Below are 22,668 nucleotides of genomic sequence, written 5' to 3' on the forward strand. Positions count from 1 at the left end.
TGTGTTCACCATAATATGCTATTTTCTACGATTCTGTGATGCGTATGCCACTTTGTTTGCATTGCTTTCTAAATTGTATTTGTGTAATAAATTTATCACTAGCCTAATTGGTTAAGGATTAATATGCGTGATTCACTATCTCACTGCACTATATTATTCTTCCATGCAATACATTCTCATAGTAAATGCTTCTCACGTTACTGCAGTTCTTCATAATACCAATGGTAACATAAACACAATTTGAACATCGAAAAGAGAACCAATCTTTCAGTTGTTGTTTTTTTTTACAATTTTAAAAATACACTGTAGCGTAAAAAAAAAGAAAGGAAAGCTTGCACGCAGTACCCTTATGTCCCAGGAAACTGCACGTATCACCACCATGAAGACAATCGGTGACGGTGAAGGAGGGAACACTTGCAGCTGTGCAACCTCAGAATGTCTTGCCGCGCGCATTTACTTAGCCTGGAGTTTTGATGCCATCGATCATACAGAGCCATTGATTCAAGATCACAAACAGCAAAGCATAACAATGGTGCGGCTGGTATTTAACACACATGCGCGACATCTTACAATAAAATAACATCTGTGCAATAACAGTCACAGTAGAATCCTGGCCTCTGTGACGCGTGCTTCCCACATTTTATTCTCTAAAGGTCACATCACCTTACCTGATGGATCGAATGAGTCCAACAGACAATTAGGCCAAGAAGAGCATAGGGGATATTAATTGTTGTCATTTACTGTTAGTTACCAATTACGATGTCTATTGAAATTATTTAAAGTGGACGAAAAACCACCCTTTCCATCGGTGGGATCCAAAGGTTGTGGGTTCGGATCCCACCGACGGAAAGGATGGTTTTTCGTCCATTTTAATTCATTTCAACTGACATTGTAATTACTACACTGCAGTTAATGGCAGTGTCGCATATGCTCGCCTTGGCCTAATAGTCCATTGTATTCGTTTGGTTGCGTGTATCAAAGAAACGAGCCCCTCGAAAAAATTCCCCTTCTTTCGTTCTTACTTGATGAATGTCACGCCGCAGGTTTCTTGGGCCGGTCAGGTTCAGCCCTCGTTCAGCGCTGTATGAACGAGCCACGGATGACCAACCAAGCACACGATGCAGGGCACCGTTGCCCATCCGGCCTTCGCCACTAGGCCCCCCTTCTGCCATAGCTGCCTCTCTGCGACACATGTCAACAATGAACGAGATTCAGTAAATAATTATGATCTATAAAATGCAAGGACTCCCTTGTTACTGATTCCCATAGATCAAGGGTACATTGTCAAAGAACAGATTGATAAGCAGTGCAGATACATAACGAAATTCAATATCCTGCTGCTTGAGAAGGTGTACCAACATCCTGAATAAATGCACTGTCACGAATACCTTAACCTCTCCAGACAAACCCTGTATCTTTTTTTAAGGTTGAATGTTAAGTTATGAACAACCCGTGAAATGTGCAAATGATGGTGCTGCTTTTCAATGATTCGTTCAACGTAAGCTTTATATCACATTGACTGGAATGCTGGATTTTGCGACATCATGCACCACAGGTTCAACAGCCGTGCTGCTAATGGAGTTTTTTTGCGTGTGTGTGTGTGTGTGTGAACATTGATATTAAAATAGCCGAGACTGCTATTGTCACAGATGTGCGACTTTCTTTTATGACTGAAGAGCTTCTGTTAAGTGCGATAATTGAAATGACACGATGTATGAAAAACAGGGGTTACGCATCCACTTAAAAAAGCTGTCACTCAATGTTGTGTCTGTATGAATACGCGAATTTGAGGTAAATGGCATCTTGCTCGTGTATGTGGATCGTACGCATCAGGTCATAGTGTGTGAGCAGCATTCTAAACATTCGTAGAAGACAGGTTAACAAAAGTGCACCATTCAATGTTTACTGAAACCTGTAGGGCTTGCTTAGTGTTTGCTTTTAACTTTACTTCTGAGCATGAGAGATAAGATAAACAGTAAGTAAATAAGACGCTATAAACTGAATGACAGATTGAGGAAATTGCTTCAATCTTAAGTTCACCTTCTACCTCCAACGTCACTTGATATGCGAGAAAACGCAAGCATTGATTTTTCGAAATCCGGTATACCGAATTCTGATACATAGATGACGGCGCACTACAAGTTGGACGATAATGAACCAACTGAGCTGGCACATTCGTTGCGTGCATTCCTTCCTCAAAAGGGGGACGATTTCGGAGTTATTTTTTTGGGCGAAGAAGCAGCAAGATAAACAATCGATCCATGAGAAAATGAAACGTTGCTTTGCGAATCGCTCGTTCCATTTGAAGTACGATAATTAAATTTACGATCAAGTTCATCACGCGACATACTTTCTCGAAGAGGCAGTGTATGCATAGAGATATTTTTCCTTGGTTTTCGTATACGTGTAGATTAAGGTGCTATTAATAGCTCGTGCGCTGTGAAGCAAGCATGTGCCCAAGAGCTGGGATCTAACAGGAAGACATACGCGCGCGGCAACCACACACTGAAGTAAGGTGACAGCAAATCGTGCATTGACCGTACTATGGTAGCTGTTTACGTGGAATCAGGTGACTTCGTTTTGACCTGGGCGCACATACGACACCGAGAGCGATCGCCCTAGAAACCCAGGCGTAGGCTCATATGCTTACCTTTTCAGCCTTGCCGTGTAATTGCATCACAGATATGGGCTGTTTTCACCAGCATCGCGCGATGATGCGGCATGCATGTTTATGAACGATAAATGTGTTTAACGATGGTAAAACGCAAGTAGGCCGAGGTCCGATAAAAAGGAGAGTACAAAAGGAACGAATACAATGCCGTGTCGTTGTGTCAATACTAGCGCCCGATGGCACGAGCGAGTCGTGGAAAAACAAAACAGAAACCAACCTGTTGTCAGGAGAAGATCGACCAGCGCTACCGCTGTCGGGCTGGGGTGTGCCGTGGACGCAAACCGGTGGATTTTGCGAGGGTTCCAGCTTGATCCACGTAGGCGTTACAGAGGTGACGAGACGAGACAAAAAACAGCAAGAGGGCTATACTAAACATGCATGCCGCGAGGAGCGTTGCGAAGCGTCGCCCGACGCTGATAGCGCTAGGAGCGTCCACATTGGACAGTGTCGGAAAGCTGCGTCGACGGTCGCTACTATTTAGCTTACAGCGCCTGAATTTCGTGTGATCAGAGAGCTGCCGAATGGGCGCTGGCGGGCTTCGCGACCCGACTTGGTGACGACATCGACTGATTGCGGTGTAGGAAAATTCGCAGCAGTGATCGGCTCGGACGCCAGCGCGAGCAGCTGCACCACCGTCGCGCACCGTCGTGCCGCGGCTCGCAACGCTGAGGACGCCACCAGCGTATGCAGTAAGGCGATCATCGTCACTTGCTGGTTTCGGTTTCGCATTCGCATTAGGAATAATAAAAAGAGAAAAGGTTGAGCGTGCGTTTCATTCGTGTTGCTGTGCATAGAGGAAGGGAAATCGTTTTCAAATTGCTTTTTAGAGCTCAGCATTGGCAACAAGTACACAACGGCATCTTTCACCGTGTCCCAGGCCGTAGTCTTTCCCTGCGTCCCATTCCCAGCATCCAAAAACTCACAGGGTCCTTTATGTAAGACTACTCGAACGCGAAGGTCATCTTCTTCTCAGTTGATGTACTGATCTTCCCCCGGCCCCCTCCGAAAGCTAATAACGTCACACATTTTGTCGATCTGTGACGTCATGATGACGTCCCATATGGTGACGTCATCTCGTGATGATTTTTTGCATCACTCGTGCTGCGCCGACGCCGCAGGACGCCGACTGTCAATTTTCCCGTTTGATGAGGCATCTCGGGCATTCGCCTTAAAAAGCTTAGCTGTGCTTTCGAGCTTTGTGGCCGGGTACATGAGGAGGAGAGGGGGGGGGGGGCTAGTCGGGCCCAACTACCTGTGCATTGACAGCAAAGTACACGAAATAAATCGGCCAAAATGGATGCTTCGGCGCGTTGGTACGACATAATTAATAAAAATTTCCGCAACTTCCTCTGAGTTGTGCAAGGATGGGGCAGAGAAGTCTGGTCGACATTCAGCTGGCTTGACTAGGCACACGTGCATTCACCCGCCGATGCACGAACTGTTCACGTGATCCCATTGTAAATCCCGAGTATGGGCTATATAGGTATCGATCGGGTTCGATTGGGAATCGTTAGACAATCGCTCAGCACCAAGTAGCTTAATTAGCTTTCTCTATTTCTCGCTTCCTCTTTCTCTCTGTCTCTCTCTTATTTCTTTCTCTTCTTGCTTCTCTCTCTTTCTTTCTTGATCTCTGTTTTTTCTGTCTTTTTTGAGTCTGTTTCTATATCTCCTTCTTTCTCTGTCTTTTTTTTCTTTCTTTTTCTCTATGTCTTTCTTTGTATCTCTTTCCTTTTCTCTCTCTGTGCACTCGTTCTCTCGCCTATCCGAGTTATTGCATCCCACGCCTGACAAATAGGCGCAGTGGGAGAGAGCGTGCCGGGCGCACGTGTTCGGGGAGCGAAAAAGAAGAAAATGACGAAGAGATCGCGCGCCGGCATGGCTATGATAGTTTTCGCGAAGGCGAATCGAGGGATTGCCGAGCTTAAACTGTTCCGATGTTAAAAAGCACACAACGCGGCATCTTGCACTGTGTCCCAGGCCGTTGTTATTCCCCATGGATACCAGCCCCAACTTTCAAAAGCTGTAGCTGTACTTTCGAGATTTGCGGCTGAGGGCTGGGGGCTGGTCAAGCCCGACTAATTGTGTATTGAGAGCAATGTACAATTAATCAAATCGAAAAAAAAGAATGCGATCGCTAATTGGGCAGTGGGGCCATAAGTGTGAGGGGGAGGACCCAGTGGGGGTGCGACGCACCCACGTGGACGAGTTTGGGGGAATGGGGCGGACGCCCACCTCCCCTCGCAACCACGCAGACTACGACTACGGGTCCAACCAGTTTTGGTTGCCATGCACAGTACTCGCGGATTGAAATAGGACAATTTAGGGCTAAGTGATGCACATGCTTTCGTTTCTACAGTCTTCAGTTCGGGTCATATAGGCATAATTTCGACTCGATCGAACACGTAGAGCAGAGCCAACATTATCTTTAGAGACCAGATTCGTCGCCACAAGACGTGGTTATTTCGAGCAATCGCACATACAAGTCGTTATACTAATAAAATTGATGTCGCGTTCGAATCCGTGGGTATTATACGTGTGCAATATTGAAATTGAAATGAATGGAATTCGATGCAGTTGTCGATGTGCTAAATAATTTTCCTGCATACTCGCTAGAGAACGGAAATAATAATAATGATAATAATAAATATAATAGTAGGAAATGCGAATTCACCTAAGAGATCAAGCAAGAATACAAGAAACACTTCCTACTGCTGGAAATTGCCGCAATCTTTATGCCGGCGCCGCCACATGCTCCACGCCTAATATATGAGTTGAGCTGTTCATGTCGCGCTTGAGAATTCGTATAGAGACGTGCGCGCAGAATTGAACACTAGGCTCGATCCGACTTGCTTCCCCGTCTCTCCGCCCAGCGTTCTATAGTTTAGCAGGGACGACCGCCAAAAAAGCATCACTCGTTATATCACTCTGCAGCGGCAGCGGCGTTCTGGTCGTCGATCTTCTTCTTGATGTCTCGAAGTCGCTTGAGCAGTTGTTGGTAATCGCCAATCATTAGATTCCTGACCCACGACAACGCTCCCGGCGAACCGATCTGCGCCTTCACCGCGTCCTCGTACTTTGCATAGTTGTCGGTGTAGTACTTGAGGACCTGCTTCTTCAGAGCAGGAGGCATCGAAGGCGAGTCTGCAGTGCTCTCTCGCAGGCAAGCTTCGAGCGTGTCACACACAGCGATGCTGATCGCGTTGTGGCGCATGCGCTCTGAAGCACCATCGGCCAGGAAGGATTGTATGGCGGCGAGCAAGCTGCTGATGTTCATCTCGGGGTTCCAACTCGGTCCGGGAGCTGTGCCGAGCACGCTGAGGCACATAGACTCGCCGTAGATGTGGCCGTTGAACGACGCCTTGCCCACGCCGGTCAAGAAGCGCACGCGAGGCGGTCGCAAAGGGTAGTCGCCGGGGCACTTGAGCACCAGGTGGAAGAAGCCGCCTTCTAGAGGCGTACCCCAGGAACCCACAATAATGGCGTGCAGAACGGTCATGTCGTTCTCTTCGGGCGAGACGAACACGCCCGGCGGTGGGTCGGCGTGCAGCTCCGCCAGGTCGCTCTGAATCCTTTGCAGGCACTGAGGCGTCGGTTGTTCGTCCCCGGGATCTTGAGGTCGGCGAGCCATTCCGGTCGGGCTTTCTTCGGATGCTGTACTCTTGAGAAGAAGATGATGTCGTTGTTTGCCGCCAATATGGAACTTACCCACTATGGGGGATTGACCTAGAATTGGTGATCTGAACATGCAGATATTAATTTGGAAAATACATTTGAAAATACATCTCATTAATCTGGAAAACACATTTGGAAATACATGGATGCGTCCTTCGAAGGTTGTGAGTATGGATCCCACCGATGGAAAGGGTGATCTCTTGTCCACTTTATTTTCCTTTCCATTTAGTTCATAGTCATTACACTGCAGTTAAAAACAACAATGTCCCCTGTGCTTTCCTTGGCGTAAATGTCTGTTGGCTTCATTCATAGTCTGCTAACATTATACAGTGAGCAACGCTCGCGCACACGAATCGCAGCGGAAGAGAGCGAGCGCGTTTCGTCACGCGCGCTGACGTAACTTCCTTCCCCGTGCCACCCCTCCCTATGTAACAGCACGCACGTCGGGACGAGAGAAACCGCTTAATAAAGCGTGCGACAAATGCCTGTAACTCCGTTCATTCTTGACGGATTCGAGAAATTTTTGCAGCAATCGATTCGTGAGGCAATAAGCTTCGATACTGAGGTCATTCGATCATTACTCGGTAAAGTGGTTCAGGGTCCACGCAAGTTCACTTACCCTTCCTGTTCTCGTAGCTCTCACAAACTAAACTTTTTCTACCACATTGCCGCAGTGTTATTTTTAACATATTCGGTTTTCGTGTGGCTGAATTTCATGCGAAGTATAAAAAACGGCAGGAATGGGAAGTTGGAAGCTTGCGATGAAAAAAAATCCGTCAACAGGGGGTGGGTGCTCGAGCAGACGTTTCGACAAGTGGACTTGTCTTCTTCAGTTCCAGCCTTGAAGAAGTCCACTTGTCGAAACGTCGGCTGGAGCACCCACCCACTGTTTACGGACTTTTTCATGCGAAATATAGCGTTATGTGACTGGACTGCATTTTGTGTTGAATTTCGTGCCGCCATGTGAATGAACTTCGTGCATATGCGATTATTTGATGGCTTGACAGACTTACGTGAACTCTTATGTAATTTCTAGGTGCTCTTTTATGCAATTTTTCTTCATTGCAGGGATTGTTATGAATTCTGTTACCTGTGCAAAGGAGCAGCCGATGTTATATAAAAGCGCTAACATCTCCTAAACTACATATAATTAAAAATAAAAAAACTAAACTTTTGATGGTTCAAACTAGAACAGAAATGCACAAACGCTGTTCCTTCTCTCATTTATTGAACTTTGGATTTCTTTAACCTACTTTTTGTTTTCAATTCACGCCTGATATCCCCACTCCCATAATGACACCCGCTTGGCAGCAGTACGTAAATATAAATAAATAGATAAATAAATAAATAAATAAATAAATAAATAAATAAATAAATAAATAAATAAAGAGCAAGAAAGACACCGTCTATACTGCACTATATAGGTGGCGGGTTACTGCGGGGATCTTGAAACGACAACAGCGACAAAGACAACACAGAATGGACTGTTGGGCGAGTTGGTATTTCATTATCAAGAAAACTGCGCGAAAAACGTGGACGAAGGGATAAAAGAGCGGCACACTGAGCGCATACTAACAACTGAAGCTTTTATTGAAAACACGAAGAATGTGAAGGAAGAAAAAAACACAAGAACCACACGCACGTGCTCAAAAACCAGAAAATTCCTACATTTGCGCATCAAGATCAGCAATCTCTGTTTTGCGTAATGCCGATGAGGGCTTGGCGACACAACTATCTCCGGCTTTTAAAATAAAATAAGCTTCAACAAGCTCACGAGTCATACGTTCTTTGTACCGCGCGATGACTCTGGTTTCTCGGAAATCCAGGCTGCAATCCGGCACAAAGAACGTACGACTCGTGAGCTTGTTGAAGCTTATTTTATTTTAAAAACCGGAGATAGTTGTGTCGCCAAGCCTTCATTGGCATTACACAAAGCAGAGATTGCTTATCTTGATGCGCAAATGTAGGAATTTTCTGGTTTTTGAGCACGCGCGTGTGGTTCTTGTGTTTTTTTCTTCCTTCACATTCTTCGTGTTTTCAATAAAAGCTTCAGTTGTTAGTATGCGCTCAGTGTGCCGTTCTTGTCTCCCTTCGTCCACGTTTTTCGCGAAGTTTTCTTGATAATAGGGATATACTTAACGACAGCCAACGTACGTAGTTAATATAGCAAATAATGGCCTTCACCGCTGGCGTCCTTATGTATAATTCGCCTTACATAAAGATATAATGAGGCTCTGCTACCAACAGATGGCGGTGCACGGAGACAGGAGGAAAGGAACGGTTGGCATCCCGGATCTGTACCCCGTTTCCTCGGCGTAATCGAATTACTCGCTTAGCTAGCGGCTCGGCCGCAGTGCACCACGTGATGGGAGACCTAAGCGGGGTTTTATTTGGCCCTCAAACTAGGTTTGGACCGGTTCAGCCACGGGTGGCACCACCGCCTAGAGCTAAACGGGAACGCGGCATAACCGAATTAGCCGGAGGAGGTTTGGTGGCGGCGACGACAGCATAGACGCGAGAGTGCAGCGACGGACGAGAAGACATCGTAATTGCCTGTTCCGCAAGGAGCAAAACACGAAAGCAACCGTTTCGATATACAAGCCTACATAGTGTTTTGTCTTATAGTGAAAGTACAAAGGGGTCGAATACGTCGTCGCATTGGGAGAGCGATGGCTTTGATGTGAAACTGAACACGTTTGCCTGCAGCGTACGGGCGTTGGCACATCACACCACGTGTTGAGCTTGAAAGGTCAAGTGACGCGAGTACCCCCGTACGTAACCGGCACAAGCGTCGCTGACATGAACGTCTGAAGTCACAACAGCGACGGATTGCTAACTTTCTTGATATTCTAGCGTTGTGGTGTGGGCCGACGTTGGTGTTGTGGGCTCACTTGACGGGCCTTAGAGCATGTTTGCGTCCGCGCATCACAAATAGCGGAAATTGATTCTTTTTCATCGTTCCACGAGGACACACTATGTTATGTTTTCATCTTTCTACTCTCTTTCCTGAATGTTCTGTATCTACCGATTCCGACTTATACCACTCTCACGTCACTGTGCTGCCTTCTCACGTGGCGTCCCGTCCCGTTGTCCCGTCTGACAGCAGCACAATCGTGTGTCATCCGAGAGGTGTTGCGTGAACGTCGTAATGTCCAGAGCATTGTGTCCCAGGGAGTAGTACAACGTCAAGTCCCTTCAAGGAGCATTGTTATGGGTGGCGACAGCCTGTAAAGGTATATCTCAAATCGCCAGACAGTAATAATAATAATAATAATAATAATAATAATAATAATAATAATAATAATAATAATAATAATAATAATAATAATAATAATAATAATAATATCTGGTGTTTTAAGTGCCGAAACCACGATATGATTACGAGGCACGCCGTAGTGGAGGGCTCCGGAAATTGCGACCACCTGGTGTTCTTTAACGTGCACTGATAGTACATGGTGCCTCTAGCATTTCGCCTCCATCGAAATGCGACCGCCGCGGCCAGTATCGAACCCGCGACCTTCGGGTCAGCAGCAGAGCACCGTAACCACTGTTCTACCGAGGCGGACAAATCACGAGACAGTTAACAGGGGAAAAGCCGCCGAAAAGACAGGGGCCAAGAAGAGACAGAACATTGGAGGAGCGTTCGTCCAGTATCCTGTGTTTTCCGCTTCCAGAACAGGATAACGCGATCGATGACGCGTAAGAGCGTTGTTTCCTCCTACCAGCCCGTTAATCGGCATAATGGGCTCATCCTGCGCGTACAGCGTACCGGTCGGTCCATGCACTATTTGTGTTATGCATACATTGCGGTACGTGCTGTGTTGTCGGAAATATGTGCGCATCATTGGGGACCTCTGGCAAGGCCGGTGCCTGCTGCTCGTGCCGAAAAAGTGAAACGGAAAGGAGCTTACAGCGTGATCATATGGAGGCTCTCGTACTCGACCTCTTCCACTCAGACATTATCATTTGTAAGATAGATCACTGTGATCTAACATGGTGATACACTAGCGATGTGGTATGAAGCTGTGTATCGGCATATTTCTGTAAAGCTGCTGTGATGACACACAAGGAATGCCGCCGCGTTATTGCTTCTCATCACTTCAAGCTTCCATCTTCTCCTAAAACTCTGTCTTGTAACACTGCTGATCACTATATACATGCATGGAGGAAGGATGTATACTCGCTCGCTCGCTCACTCACTCACTCACTCACTCACTCACTCACTCACTCACTCACTCACTCACTCACTCACTCACTCACTCACTCACTCACTCACTCACTCACTCACTCACTCACTCACTCACTCACTCACTCACTCACTCACTCACTCACTCACTCACTCACTCACTCACTCACTCACTCACTTACTCACTCACTCACTCACTTGCCAGGTCATCCACTCATTACCACATTCCCTCACTCACTATACTCTATTTCATACATCAGGTACAACGCTGTGGAAGCTAGGCAAAAAGTTCGGCCAGCAAAATGCATAACTCCGCACGTCTCGTGGTCGATTTCTGTCGTTCCAAACGCTCACACGTAGGGTGCCTACATGACCGGTGGTTATGTAGGCTCCCTAGCTCACATGAGCCTTCGCGCGACGCGTCGCGACGGCGCGCGAATGAAACACCAAAAATAAAGAAAACAAGGCGCTATAAGCAATCCAGCCGTATGATAGCAGCCGTATAACCGAGTTTTTAATACGCTCGCGCATGATGTCGCAAGGTCTATGTGGAGCGCGCCCGGTTTTCTTCACACCCGTCTTCACCGCCTGGATCCGTGCCTACGACTCACTATTCCATCTGGCCTACCCCGATCCTAGACGACCCTTCTCTGCCGCATGTTGCTTGGGGTGTCTTTTACGAAAGTCTTTGTTTGCCGCATAGGAATGACAGACAGAGCTGCACGTGATCGTTGCGGCAATGACGAAACCATTGAACATATTTTATGTCAGTGCCCTCAGTACACCTGTCAGCAGTGTTTGCACGTCTCGACAACCAGCCGCTTTCTGAGCAATTAATCTTGGAATGCAGCAGAGATCGAGCTTTACACCAGAAAGCGAGGAAGGCGCTGTTGAAGTTTCTGCGAGCGACCCGCCTCGTTGAACGATTGTAACACACCTGCGTGTGTGTGTGCGTGTGTGTGTGCGTGCGTGTGTACGTGTTTGTGTGTGTGTGTGTGTGTGCTTCCCTCCCTCCCTATCCCATTCCTCTCTTCCTTACTTTTCTGTCCACCCTTACCCCTTCCCCAGTGCAGGGTAGCAAACCAGATATTTGTTTTCTGGTTAACCTACTTGCCTTTCCGCATTACATTTCTCTCTCTCTCTCTCTTTATTCCTGAGGCACAAAACATATTTATTTAATGCTCAACCTAAGAGCGAAAAGAAAAATCTATTCTGGGTGGCGAAAACACTGAACTATTTCTTAATGCGAACGAATGTACTGCAAGCAGTCTCGCTAGCCTCCACCGCGTTGCACCTGATGTGTGAAACGGAGTATACGTACCTCCCTCGCTCTTTCACTCACTCACTACCACACTCGCTCACTCTCAATCACGCACTATACGTACCTCACTCACTATCTCATTTGCTCACTATCTCACTCGCTCACTTGCTACCTCACTCACTCTTTCACTGACTCTCTCACTCTTTCACTACCTCACTCGCTCACTCTCAATCACTGACTACGCGCCTCACTCACTATCTCACTTGCGCACTCTCAATCACTCACTAGCTCACTCACTCACTGCGTACCTCACTCACTATCTCACTTGCTCACTATCTCACTCACTCGCTCACTTGCTACCTCACTCACTCTTTCACTGACTCTCTCACTCTTTCACTACCTCACTCGCTCACTCTCAATCACTGACTACGCGCCTCACTCACTATCTCACTTGCGCACTCTCAATCACTCACTAGCTCACTCACTCACTGCGTACCTCACTCACTATCTCACTTGCTCACTATCTCACTCACTCGCTCACTTGCTACCTCACTCACTCTTTCACTGACTCTCTCACTCTTTCACTACCTCACTCGCTCACTCTCAATCACTGATTACGTGCCTCACTCACTACCTCACTCGCTCACCACGTACCTCAGTCACTATCTCACTTGCTCACTATCTCACCCGCTCGCTCACTTGCTACCTCACTCACTCTTTCACTGACTCTCTCACTCTTTCACTACCTCACTCGCTCACTCTCAATCACTGACTACGCGCCTCACTCACTATCTCACTTGCGCACTCTCAATCACTCACTAGCTCACTCACTCACTGCGTACCTCACTCACTATCTCACTTGCTCACTATCTCACTCACTCGCTCACTTGCTACCTCACTCACTCTTTCACTGACTCTCTCACTCTTTCACTACCTCACTCGCTCACTCTCAATCACTGACTACGCGCCTCACTCACTATCTCACTTGCGCACTCTCAATCACTCACTAGCTCACTCACTCACTGCGTACCTCACTCACTATCTCACTTGCTCACTATCTCACTCACTCGCTCACTTGCTACCTCACTCACTCTTTCACTGACTCTCTCACTCTTTCACTACCTCACTCGCTCACTCTCAATCACTGACTACGTGCCTCACTCACTACCTCACTCGCTCACCACGTACCTCAGTCACTATCTCACTTGCTCACTATCTCACCCGCTCGCCCACTTGCTACCTCACTCGTTCACCCACTACCGCTCATTGCGACGTTCATGAAAAAAAAAACATAAAAAAGCTCGTGTTTACCTTAGCTTATGACGCTTTCGACAGAGTATCAGCTCAGGCTAACATACATATTTTTCTTTTTTTACTTCGTGGACACCGCAGGTAGGACGTGATCTCAACGGTCCTCTGTGGAATATGTGAGACTTGCCTCATACCACTTTTTGTTCGCCTATTCCGTCACTTCTCGCACGTGTGCTGCAGCTTTGGACAATCGCTGTCAGTTAGAACGTGCTCGCGCCGCAGTCCAAGGAAACGACAGCTCGGCTTCCAAAATCCCCGCTGTCATTAAAGCGGCACGCCGCCGGATAACATATGGCTATACACTTGGCTCCGCAAGACGGAAACTTAGACAAAAATGAAACGCACACTGCAAGCATGCACTTCTTCGAAAGGGTGCCTATTTTGGAGCCGCATAATATATAAAATTGGCTCTGATATGTTTAAAGGGAGTATACCGAAAGCTTGACTGGTATGAGCAAAATATGGCAAAACCAATGAGCAGCACCAATGGCAAACTAGATTTAGCTGCAGTGTACAGTACTCACAGACATAAACGCAAAAATTTAGGGCTAATAAGTAAGGCATGTACTTTCGTTTCCAGCGTCTACAGTACGTGTCATATCGACGTAATTTTGGCTTGAACACTTGCATCACAGTCAACATTAACTTCAGCGGCAAGAGTTTCAGCGACATATGGCGCGGTTATTACGAGCAATTCGTCACAGTAGTCGGTTATACTAAAAACAACGTCATCGCGTTTCAGTCCGTATGAGCGAGCATGCTGTTGTGTTGGGACGGTGTATCTAACCGAGGCTTGAAAGCAGGGAGCTGAATGACAGCGAGAGATGCACGTTCTTTTTTCTTTCACCAGCGAGAAGTCGCGGTCACTCACGGTTCTTGGTTATCTGTCTTCTATATCATTTTTGCCCGGTTCCCCTTCAAGCCCTGTCATTTATTTTCAATAGCAAAGCAGCTAAATTTCACTGCTATGTTAAATGCCGCACTGGTCTTGCGAATCATATTGTCACGTGGTCATTAAAGACGTAACTCTTTATTTGGGCGAACTTCTTCCAGGGAAACGCGAAGTCAAACTACAAGAAATACACGCGCGCACACTGATAACGGCGAACAGAGCGTCGGCCGTCGATAATCTGATCTGCGGTTAGGCGCGTCGGCATTTATACGCGCTGCATCGAACATTCGAGCCTTATCGCTGGTGGCCGCGCTGTTTCCAGAATAAACTCAACTGTTCGCGCTTTCGCGCTCAAGCCTATCAGTACTACTGATTCTGAAGTAATCTGGAAGGTTCCCAGACATTGGGGCGCGGTCAGTGCATGACAGTGATTACACGTGTAACGGACCAGTTACATAGAAGTAGCAAAAGAAGCGGGCGTGGCAATATAGTATCACGCACGCGCACACATTCTTCAGTTAATACAGATTTTTATCAAGATGCTTTGACAGTAAGGCACCCGTCGTCTTCACAGATGAGCTATACGTCAAGGCGAAAATAGTTTGTCGCTGCCAAAGTTACACTGAAATGACTAAATTAACAAGAACTTGTTAATTAACATTTCAATTACCAACTTGAGGGCATTTGTTATAAGGCAAAGTTTTAGGGCGTTACAAAATATGGCATACCCATTCCTTCAAAATTCAATAAATCGTACGTAATTCGAAATATTAATAATCTAATTTCCGGGCAACGAGGTAGGCGATATCTTTTTCATGATAAAATAAGGTAGGATTGCAAACACTAATGCAAAAGACAAAAGCTTTTAAACAGTTCGTAATTAACTTCTTAATTACAAACGGCGTCACTACATGTGACATGCCTATTTCTTGAAAATCCAATAAATCGCCCGTAATTTGAGACATTCGTAATCGAACTTAAGGCCGCGACCTAGGTGATATCGGAACCGAGCGCGTCCGGCGCGCAGGAAAGGCGGCCGGGCTGTTACGTCAGACCTGAACTTCCCGTGAGGAAGAAGGAATGAACGTTGAATGAAGGAGCGTCGTGGCAGTATGTTGACTGCGGAACACTGCAGAAACGAGGAGCGGAGATACAAATATTTCGGGGGCCCGTTTCACTCGCAAAACGTGGGAACTTTTCTCAACCACCCCATCACGGAATGAACTTGCTCCCGAGGGTTACTCATTCAGTTTACCGCATTTAATTTATTAAGGCGAAAGCCTTAGATGCCTCACCAAACTCGAAAATTGACCGTCGGCGTCGGCGGGGTCAACACGAGTAATGCAAAAAATCATCATCAGGCGACGGCGTCACCAAATGACGTATCATGACGTCACAGATCGCCTACATGTGTGTGTCATGTGATAACGTGACGTTATCACATGACATCGTCGCTTGGTCGAAGGTGGGCAGATCACGGAGGCAGCACAAAACCAGATGAAGTGCTCAAAGCTCGCAATGCCTCCGATCCTGGAGGCAACGCGAAACACGCTATAGGTGCAGAAAGCTTTCGGAGTGGGGCGGTGGAGGATTAATACATCTACTGAGCAGAAAAAGAAGAAGATGAATTTCGCCCTTGAGTCGTCTTAGGCGAATACATAAGGGACCCTGTGACTTTTCGCTGTTGGTTGGGTAGGAGCCCAGTGTACAGGTTGAAATGAGCTAACTCGATTCGACACGCAGCGCCGGTCGAGGCATCATAAGTAGGGCGTTGGCTGCACTGGCGTCCAGTGGTGTGGCTCGCATTCGCGTGATAAAAGTGAGTGGACGGAAGGTGGCAATCATGGCATCCATTAGTGACGAGCATAGATCGACATTCAAGCGCATGTTTGTGTTATAGAGAGGCCAAGGTGAGCGAAGAAGTGGCACGGGAGCGACGCGATACAGATAACCATGCACGTGTATGACTGCATAATGCGTGTACACAGCACTTATGTGCTTAGGTTACAGTACGTAGTACTCGTGGCTTCACAGCTACTGATTAATTAGTCAGGCTTAAAGAAACAACATAGAACAAGCTGGTACGATATATAGTCACGAGGCCTACATGACATTTGGTCATTCGTCCTCCTCCACGATCAACCCAACATTCGTGCATTAATTATTCGAACAATTAGAGAAAACATAATGACAACATTAAACAAAAAGCAGCTTGCCTACCGTTTGCTGGGGCATCCACCCCCATGTATGAATGCTAATTAACGCGTACATGTGTATTATGTGAGCAGAAGCACCCGTCAAAACTAAGCGTTCTACTAAGGTTGAGCGTTGGGCTAGTTGGTGCAGCATAATCCAAAGGTTTCACAGCGCATACAACGAGGACGAGCAAAGAAGAGACACACACAGCGCTGAACTTACAACAAAAGTGTATCAGTGTTGCGTCGCTTGCTCTTTCGAGCAAGGAAAGCGAATTTTTATCTCAAAACTTGTGATACCGATAATGGGTTGCTGTTCCTTTGACTGATTTTGTATACCTCGTCTGCTCTGTTCTTCCTTTTTTCCTGTAAAAATGCGCATATATATTGCCGTGGCAGGAAAATAAAAAGCCAGTTGTAAGTTCAGCGCTGTGTGTGTCTCTTCTTTGCTCGTCCTCGTTGTATGCGCTGTGAAACCTTTGGATTAAGCGTTCTACTTTGTTTCTTGATGTTTCTTAGACCTACTTTCATTCATTCATTCATTCATTCATTCATTCATTCATTCATTCATTAAACGGCACGTGCGTATGCACCTCGGTCTGTATATGTGGCTGCTATAGTTAGTGCAAGCTTCCTGCAGAACCCTTCCCCCTTCCCCTTCACGCGTACATATTCTATAAGAAACGTCTGACAGAGGAGGAGGAGGAGGAGGAAAGAAAACGTAACTGAAATGTCAGTTGACGAGGGGTTCACCTGTGGTCAGGTGGCAACAGGACCAATCGAGAATCTCCAGTTCGGTGTTCCGAGTGCGAGTCGTACCGATTATTTTGCATGCGGTGGTACGCTGTCATCGATCTCGCTGGCGCAAGGTGTGAGGCTAACCAGGTTGTTTACGCCACTAGGAAAGACAATTAGAACGAGTGCAGCTGATCGATCTGTTGCGGGCCACTACGCGCACACTACTATTCTGGGTCGAAGCGACGTCACTGCAATGCACAAGCCTGCCGGCTTAGCCTTCTTTTCTGTCGGCTGTCATTAGAGAGAGCCATACATATTCCTGCAGTCCATTATTCACCTATGCGGAAGCGCGCCTCCCAGTGGAAGTTCCGCAGGTTAATCTGGTTATTCGCCCTTGCATTTTAGGGGCGAAGCTCCTTAAGGCGGCACCCGTTCGTCCCTCGTCGTGCTCGTAGTAGTGAGTAACAAGTCTTACCCTTTGACCTCCAAGGTGGTGCCGGTGGGAGATTTCTCCTGTGCGTTGTTGAACAATAAAAAATTCGCAGCGTGCGCGTTAACTAAAAGCCGAATTCTTCTGTCTCTGTAGAAGTGTAAGTGTTAGCTAAAAGCCGACTTCTTCTGTCTCTCATTCCCATTAGCAGCCATTGTTTACCTCCAAGGTAGTGCCTGGTGAGATTTCTCCTGTGCGTGATTAAACAATAAAAATTTTGTTCAAAACGCCGTTGATTGATGAAATAAACCAACGAAAGACGCCAGATGTTTTGTAAAAACAAAACGAAAGAACGCCAGATGTTTCTAAAGCAAAACGAAAAAGACGCCAGCTGCTTAACGAAAGACGCAAGGTGTTTTCTAAAGCAATGGTTTCTAAACAATGAAAATTCACAGCGTACATGTAAAATTAAAGTGAGCTGCAAGTCGTCATAACTCATCGAACCTTTAGTATAAACGCGCCCGATCTCACGTCGGTGATGATGTACTGGGCAGAATTCACGGAAGATTCACGGTTTATCGATGAACCTCCGCAGCTTCGCCCACTCATCATCATTCACTCCGTGGATATGCTGTGATTTTTTTTTCTATGCTTCACGCGTACTCACGCAAAACCTGCAACGCACTTCTTGCGCAAAAGTGTTAGTTATTACCCGTAAGGGAACCTCTACGTCTTCTTGCATACATATGGGGCGCGGGTTTGAACGGACACGGGGGTAACCAAGAAGGTTGCGAAGTACCGCCGTGACATTGTATATTGACACTCGGGTGCTGCAATGACCGGGCTTGGTCGCCGTGTGAAACGCGCCTCTTTCTATAGAGGGGGACTTGAGGTACGCTCACCTGCGTCCGTTGTCACAATATATTGGCGTAATTTCTATTGTTCTGAGTTCCGTGTCACTTGCAACGTTTTTCAAGCGAAGCGTGTATCGCCTCACAAATGTCGTTGGCATTCTATGTGCGACCGAAAAAAAAAGAAGAAAAAAACCGGCACCCGCGAGTTTACAGAAATGCTGGTGTATACAAACGAGGCCTTCGGAGGTGCGCCGGGCACGTGCGCATTTGTACGCGCCGCTTTCCAATAGTTGATGCTCTCTCGATCGTGGGCATGTGGGCGATCAGCCGTTTCTGATACGGCAATCTGATCTTTTATCGACGTTATCGAGATGACTTGATATTTCGCGTTGCCAAATTTTATTGTTGCCTCGACATGAACGCATGGCCGTCGTTGTTGCCTGTAGCAACTGAAGTGATGCACTGCTAAATACGTGAATGACGGTGCGATTCCCGGCATGGGCGAAGGAAGCAGTTAGGAGGAAGCATTGCGCAATGGGATGGAAAGAAAGAAAGAAAGAAAGAAAGAAAGAAAGAAAGAAAGAAAGAAAGAAAGAAAGAAAGAAAGAAAGAAAGAAAGAAAGAAAGAAAGAAAGAAAGAAAGAAAGAAAGAAAGAAAGAAAGAAAGAAAGAGAAAAGTCACGCCATATCCACGAAGTGAATGATGTTAGAGGACCTTGCTTGCTCGGAGATGATCGGGTAACCCGTGAATCCTCCGTACAAATTCCTCTATCGTCACAGCCGTTCCAACGTATCGAGAAGTCGGTTCCGCGGCAGAAAGCGTCAAGAACGCGTGGGGCTTACCCAACTGACGAATCACAGCGAAGAGTTCTTTTCGACGGTCCTGCCAGTATTGAACCGTGTTGGGTATGCCACGCGTGAACGCCAGGCTTCTGTTGAGTACGTCGTCGAGGAACTCGCGTCCACCCGTCTCGAACTGCTGCCGCGTGATTGCACTGGTGGCGGCGTTGCTTTTGAACGTCATCGTCTTCTCGGAAACTTTGTGCCTCATTACTTTCATCGCCATGTAGAGCACATGCTCTGCTCCCACTTGTACTCCCACTTATCTTATACTATACTTTTCCAGCTGAGAGTAGCAAAACAGACACCATTCCGGTTAGCCCGCGTGCCTTCTGCCTTTGAGCTTCCTTCCTTATTGTTCCAATAGAAAATGCGTTTATTTATTTATTTATTTATTTATTTATTTATTTATTTATTTATTTATTTATTTATTTATTTATTTATTTATTTGAACGATACCCAGAGCTTCGCCCACTCGTCATGATTCACTTCGTGGAGACGCGTGGATTTTTTTATATGCTTCACCGCATAACATTTTTGCAATGCGACAGAGCTGACTTACGTTCTTACTTCTCCTCGAGATGGTTGTAAAGCTTTTGTTGCAGTTTCCTACGCCACATACACGCCATATGTTATGATAAACAAATCAATCAATCACATGCACTCTACTATGGAAAAGCTGCACGTAGCTGTCCCGGTATAGCGTAAATAGACTCTGATAAAGCGTGTATTTAGAACAAACGGCAACTATTTAGAGTAACTTGAAAGAACGTGAGCTCGGGCATGTTGGTAATCCATCCTAACACCTATAGCGCACAGAAGGGACAGGAACACAAAGATACAAAGATAGCGCTACGTCGACTTTGTATCTTTGTGTTCCTGTCCCTTCTGTGCGCTATAGCTGTTAAGATATTTAGAGTAGTATGTACTCTGAGAAAGCGTTTAGAACAAATTGCAAACGCTTTAGAGCAGTGGTTCTCAGCCATAGATGTTTTGGGGACCCCTTGTGGACCGGTGGAAGTGGCCCCTTGCAGTTAGAGAAGAAAAAAAAAGGGGGGGGGGGGGTCATAAATTAACACAACACGCAGCGTGAAATAAGTACCTCCTGTTTCTCCCTGGCAAAGAGTGGTCAAACTAAAGTGCCCCGCCAATTCGATCTCAACAGCTTGCCAATAAGTTGTGGGATCTTCAGCCACATTTAACCTGTTTCTAGATATGTTTGCTCTTCAAATACGCAAGCCTTGAAAAAGCGTGCTGGCGTGTATATGGCGTAGAAAACTGCGACAAAAGCTTTACAACAATCTCATGAAGAAGGAAGGACATAAGTCAGCTCCGCCGCAATGCAAAAATATTATGCTGTGAAGCATATAAAAAAAATTTCACCATCTCCCACTAAAGGGAACCATGTGGGGATGCGAAGGAGCGCATGGGTCGACTTAAAGTTCCGTTCATCGCGGGCAACTTGCCTGATGTTAACGCGTCCTTGCACGTTGAGCATAACATGAATTCACTGTAGTTGCTGTTGTTGTTACTCGTCCCGAACTCTTGTTGGAGCACGCCACCCGGGTTCATCGCGCGTCTGCAGAATCTCGTTCCTTAACGCCATCACGTGATTGCTGAGAGAGCGTAAGGGGGGAGGCAACAGCGTCTTACCCAGCCCCTTACACAGGCCCGAACGCGCTAGCGCGTGCCAGCACACGTGTTTTAGGGGCGAAGCTCCTTAAGGCGGCACCCGTTCGTCCCTCGTCGTGCTCGTAGTAGTGAGTAACAAGTCTTACCCTTTGACCTCCAAGGTGGTGCCGGTGGGAGATTTCTCCTGTGCGTTGTTGAACAATAAAAAATTCGCAGCGTGCGCGTTAACTAACAGCCGAATTCTTCTGTCTCTGTAGAAGTGTAAGTGTTAGCTAAAAGCCGACTTCTTCTGTCTCTCATTCCCATTAGCAGCCATTGTTTACCTCCAAGGTAGTGCCTGGTGAGATTTCTCCTGTGCGTGATTAAACAATAAAAATTTTGTTCAAAACGCCGTTGATTGATGAAATAAACCAACGAAAGACGCCAGATGTTTTGTAAAAACAAAACGAAAGAACGCCAGATGTTTCTAAAGCAAAACGAAAAAGACGCCAGCTGCTTAACGAAAGACGCAAGGTGTTTTCTAAAGCAATGGTTTTCTAAACAATGAAAATTCACAGCGTACATGTAAAATTAAAGTGAGCTGCAAGTCGTCATAACTCATCGAACCTTTAGTATAAACGCGCCCGATCTCACGTCGGTGATGATGTACTGGGCAGAATTCACGGAAGATTCACGGTTTACCGATGAACCTCCGCAGCTTCGCCCACTCATCATCATTCACTCCGTGGATATGCTGTGATTTTTTGTCTGCGTTACGCCAAGCTAGGACAGCATATGGCAGCCCGGGCCCCTAAAGCGCTCTGCACGTATCATCATCAAGGCGATCGAAGAACAAGACGAAGAAGACTTTTCCTTGGCGCGAGCGCGCGCTCTGCACGTCTCATCATCAAGGCGGTCGAAGAAGAAGACGAAGAAGACTTCTGCTTGGCGCGAGCGCGCGCTCAATATGTTACATATGTGGCTATGGTAGGTTTTAGAAAGCGGACGGTCGCCAATAGAACTACGGACAAAGCCCAGCGCAAAAGCTGCTTCGCATCTAAAAAATCACAGCATATCCACGGAGTGAATGATGATGAGTGGGCGAAGCTGCGGAGGTTCATCGGTAAACCGTGAATCTTCCGTGAATTCTGCCCAGTACATCATCACCGACGTGAGATCGGGCGCGGTTATACTAAAGGTTCGATGAGTTATGACGACTTGCAGCTCACTTTAATTTTACATGTACGCTGTGAATTTTCATTGTTTAGAAAACCATTGCTTTAGAAAACATCTGGCGTCTTTCGTTAAGCAGCTGGCGTCTTTTCGTTTTGCTTTAGAAACATCTGGCGTTCTTTCGTTTTGCTTTTAGAAAACATCTGGCGTCGTTCGTTGGTTTATTTCATCAATCAACGGTGTTTTGAACAAAATTTTTATTGTTTAATCATGCACAGGAAAAATCTCACCAGGCACTACCTTGGAGGTAAACAATGGCTGCTAATGGGAATGAGAGACAGAAGAAGTCGGCTTTTAGCTAACACTTACACTTCTACTTCTACTAACGTTTCCTACTGGAACATGCCAATGGCTGCTAATGGGGAATGAGAGACAGAAGAATTCGGCATTTAGTTAACGCGCACGCGACGAATTTTTTATTGTTCAACAACGCGCAGGAAAAATCTCCCACCGGCACCACCTTGGAGGTCAAGATCTGGTACTAGCGTTACGACTGGTTACGCACTACTACGACTACGAGGGACGAACGGGTGCCGCCTTAAGGAGCTTCGCCCCTAAAACCACGCGCCTCCACGAAGTGAATCATGACGAGTGGGCGAAACTCTGCGTATCGTATGGGTGAGTAACCGTACGTTACCCGAGCGTTGCCCCCTATAACGTAAATTGAGTGGCATAAAGTGACTAAGAGTCGACGACAAAGCTAGGTCCTAAGATCCATAATGTGTACGCTGAAGTCGCCGACTAGAATAAAGGGCTTGTGCTTACAGGTGTTTT

The 22,668-nt window shown here is 46.6% G+C and overlaps 2 protein-coding genes across 2 annotated transcripts in view; both read right to left on the reverse strand.

Moving 5' to 3' along the window:
• The window catches only part of LOC119389551 (RING finger and transmembrane domain-containing protein 2), a 38,277-nt gene extending 34,960 nt beyond the window's left edge, over positions 1 to 3,317 (reverse strand). Inside the window, exons 1-2 of the mRNA XM_037656863.2 lie at positions 2,889 to 3,317; positions 1,023 to 1,182 (exon numbers count right to left, since the gene is read on the reverse strand). Coding sequence (XP_037512791.1) covers positions 1,023 to 1,172 — 150 coding nt within the window. The 5' untranslated portion in view covers positions 1,173 to 1,182; positions 2,889 to 3,317. The remainder of the gene's footprint in view (positions 1 to 1,022; positions 1,183 to 2,888) is intronic.
• Positions 3,318 to 5,591: 2,274 nt separating this feature from the next.
• Positions 5,592 to 6,299, reverse strand: LOC119389234 (ubiquitin-conjugating enzyme E2 Z). Its single transcript, XM_037656439.1, has one exon. The coding sequence runs from the start codon at positions 6,297 to 6,299 to the stop codon at positions 5,592 to 5,594; it is 708 nt and encodes a 235-aa protein (XP_037512367.1).
• Positions 6,300 to 22,668: the final 16,369 nt, after the last annotated feature.

Source organism: Rhipicephalus sanguineus, chromosome 4, assembly GCF_013339695.2.
Source record: "Rhipicephalus sanguineus isolate Rsan-2018 chromosome 4, BIME_Rsan_1.4, whole genome shotgun sequence".
In the NCBI taxonomy this organism is placed as follows: Eukaryota; Metazoa; Arthropoda; class Arachnida; order Ixodida; family Ixodidae; genus Rhipicephalus; species Rhipicephalus sanguineus.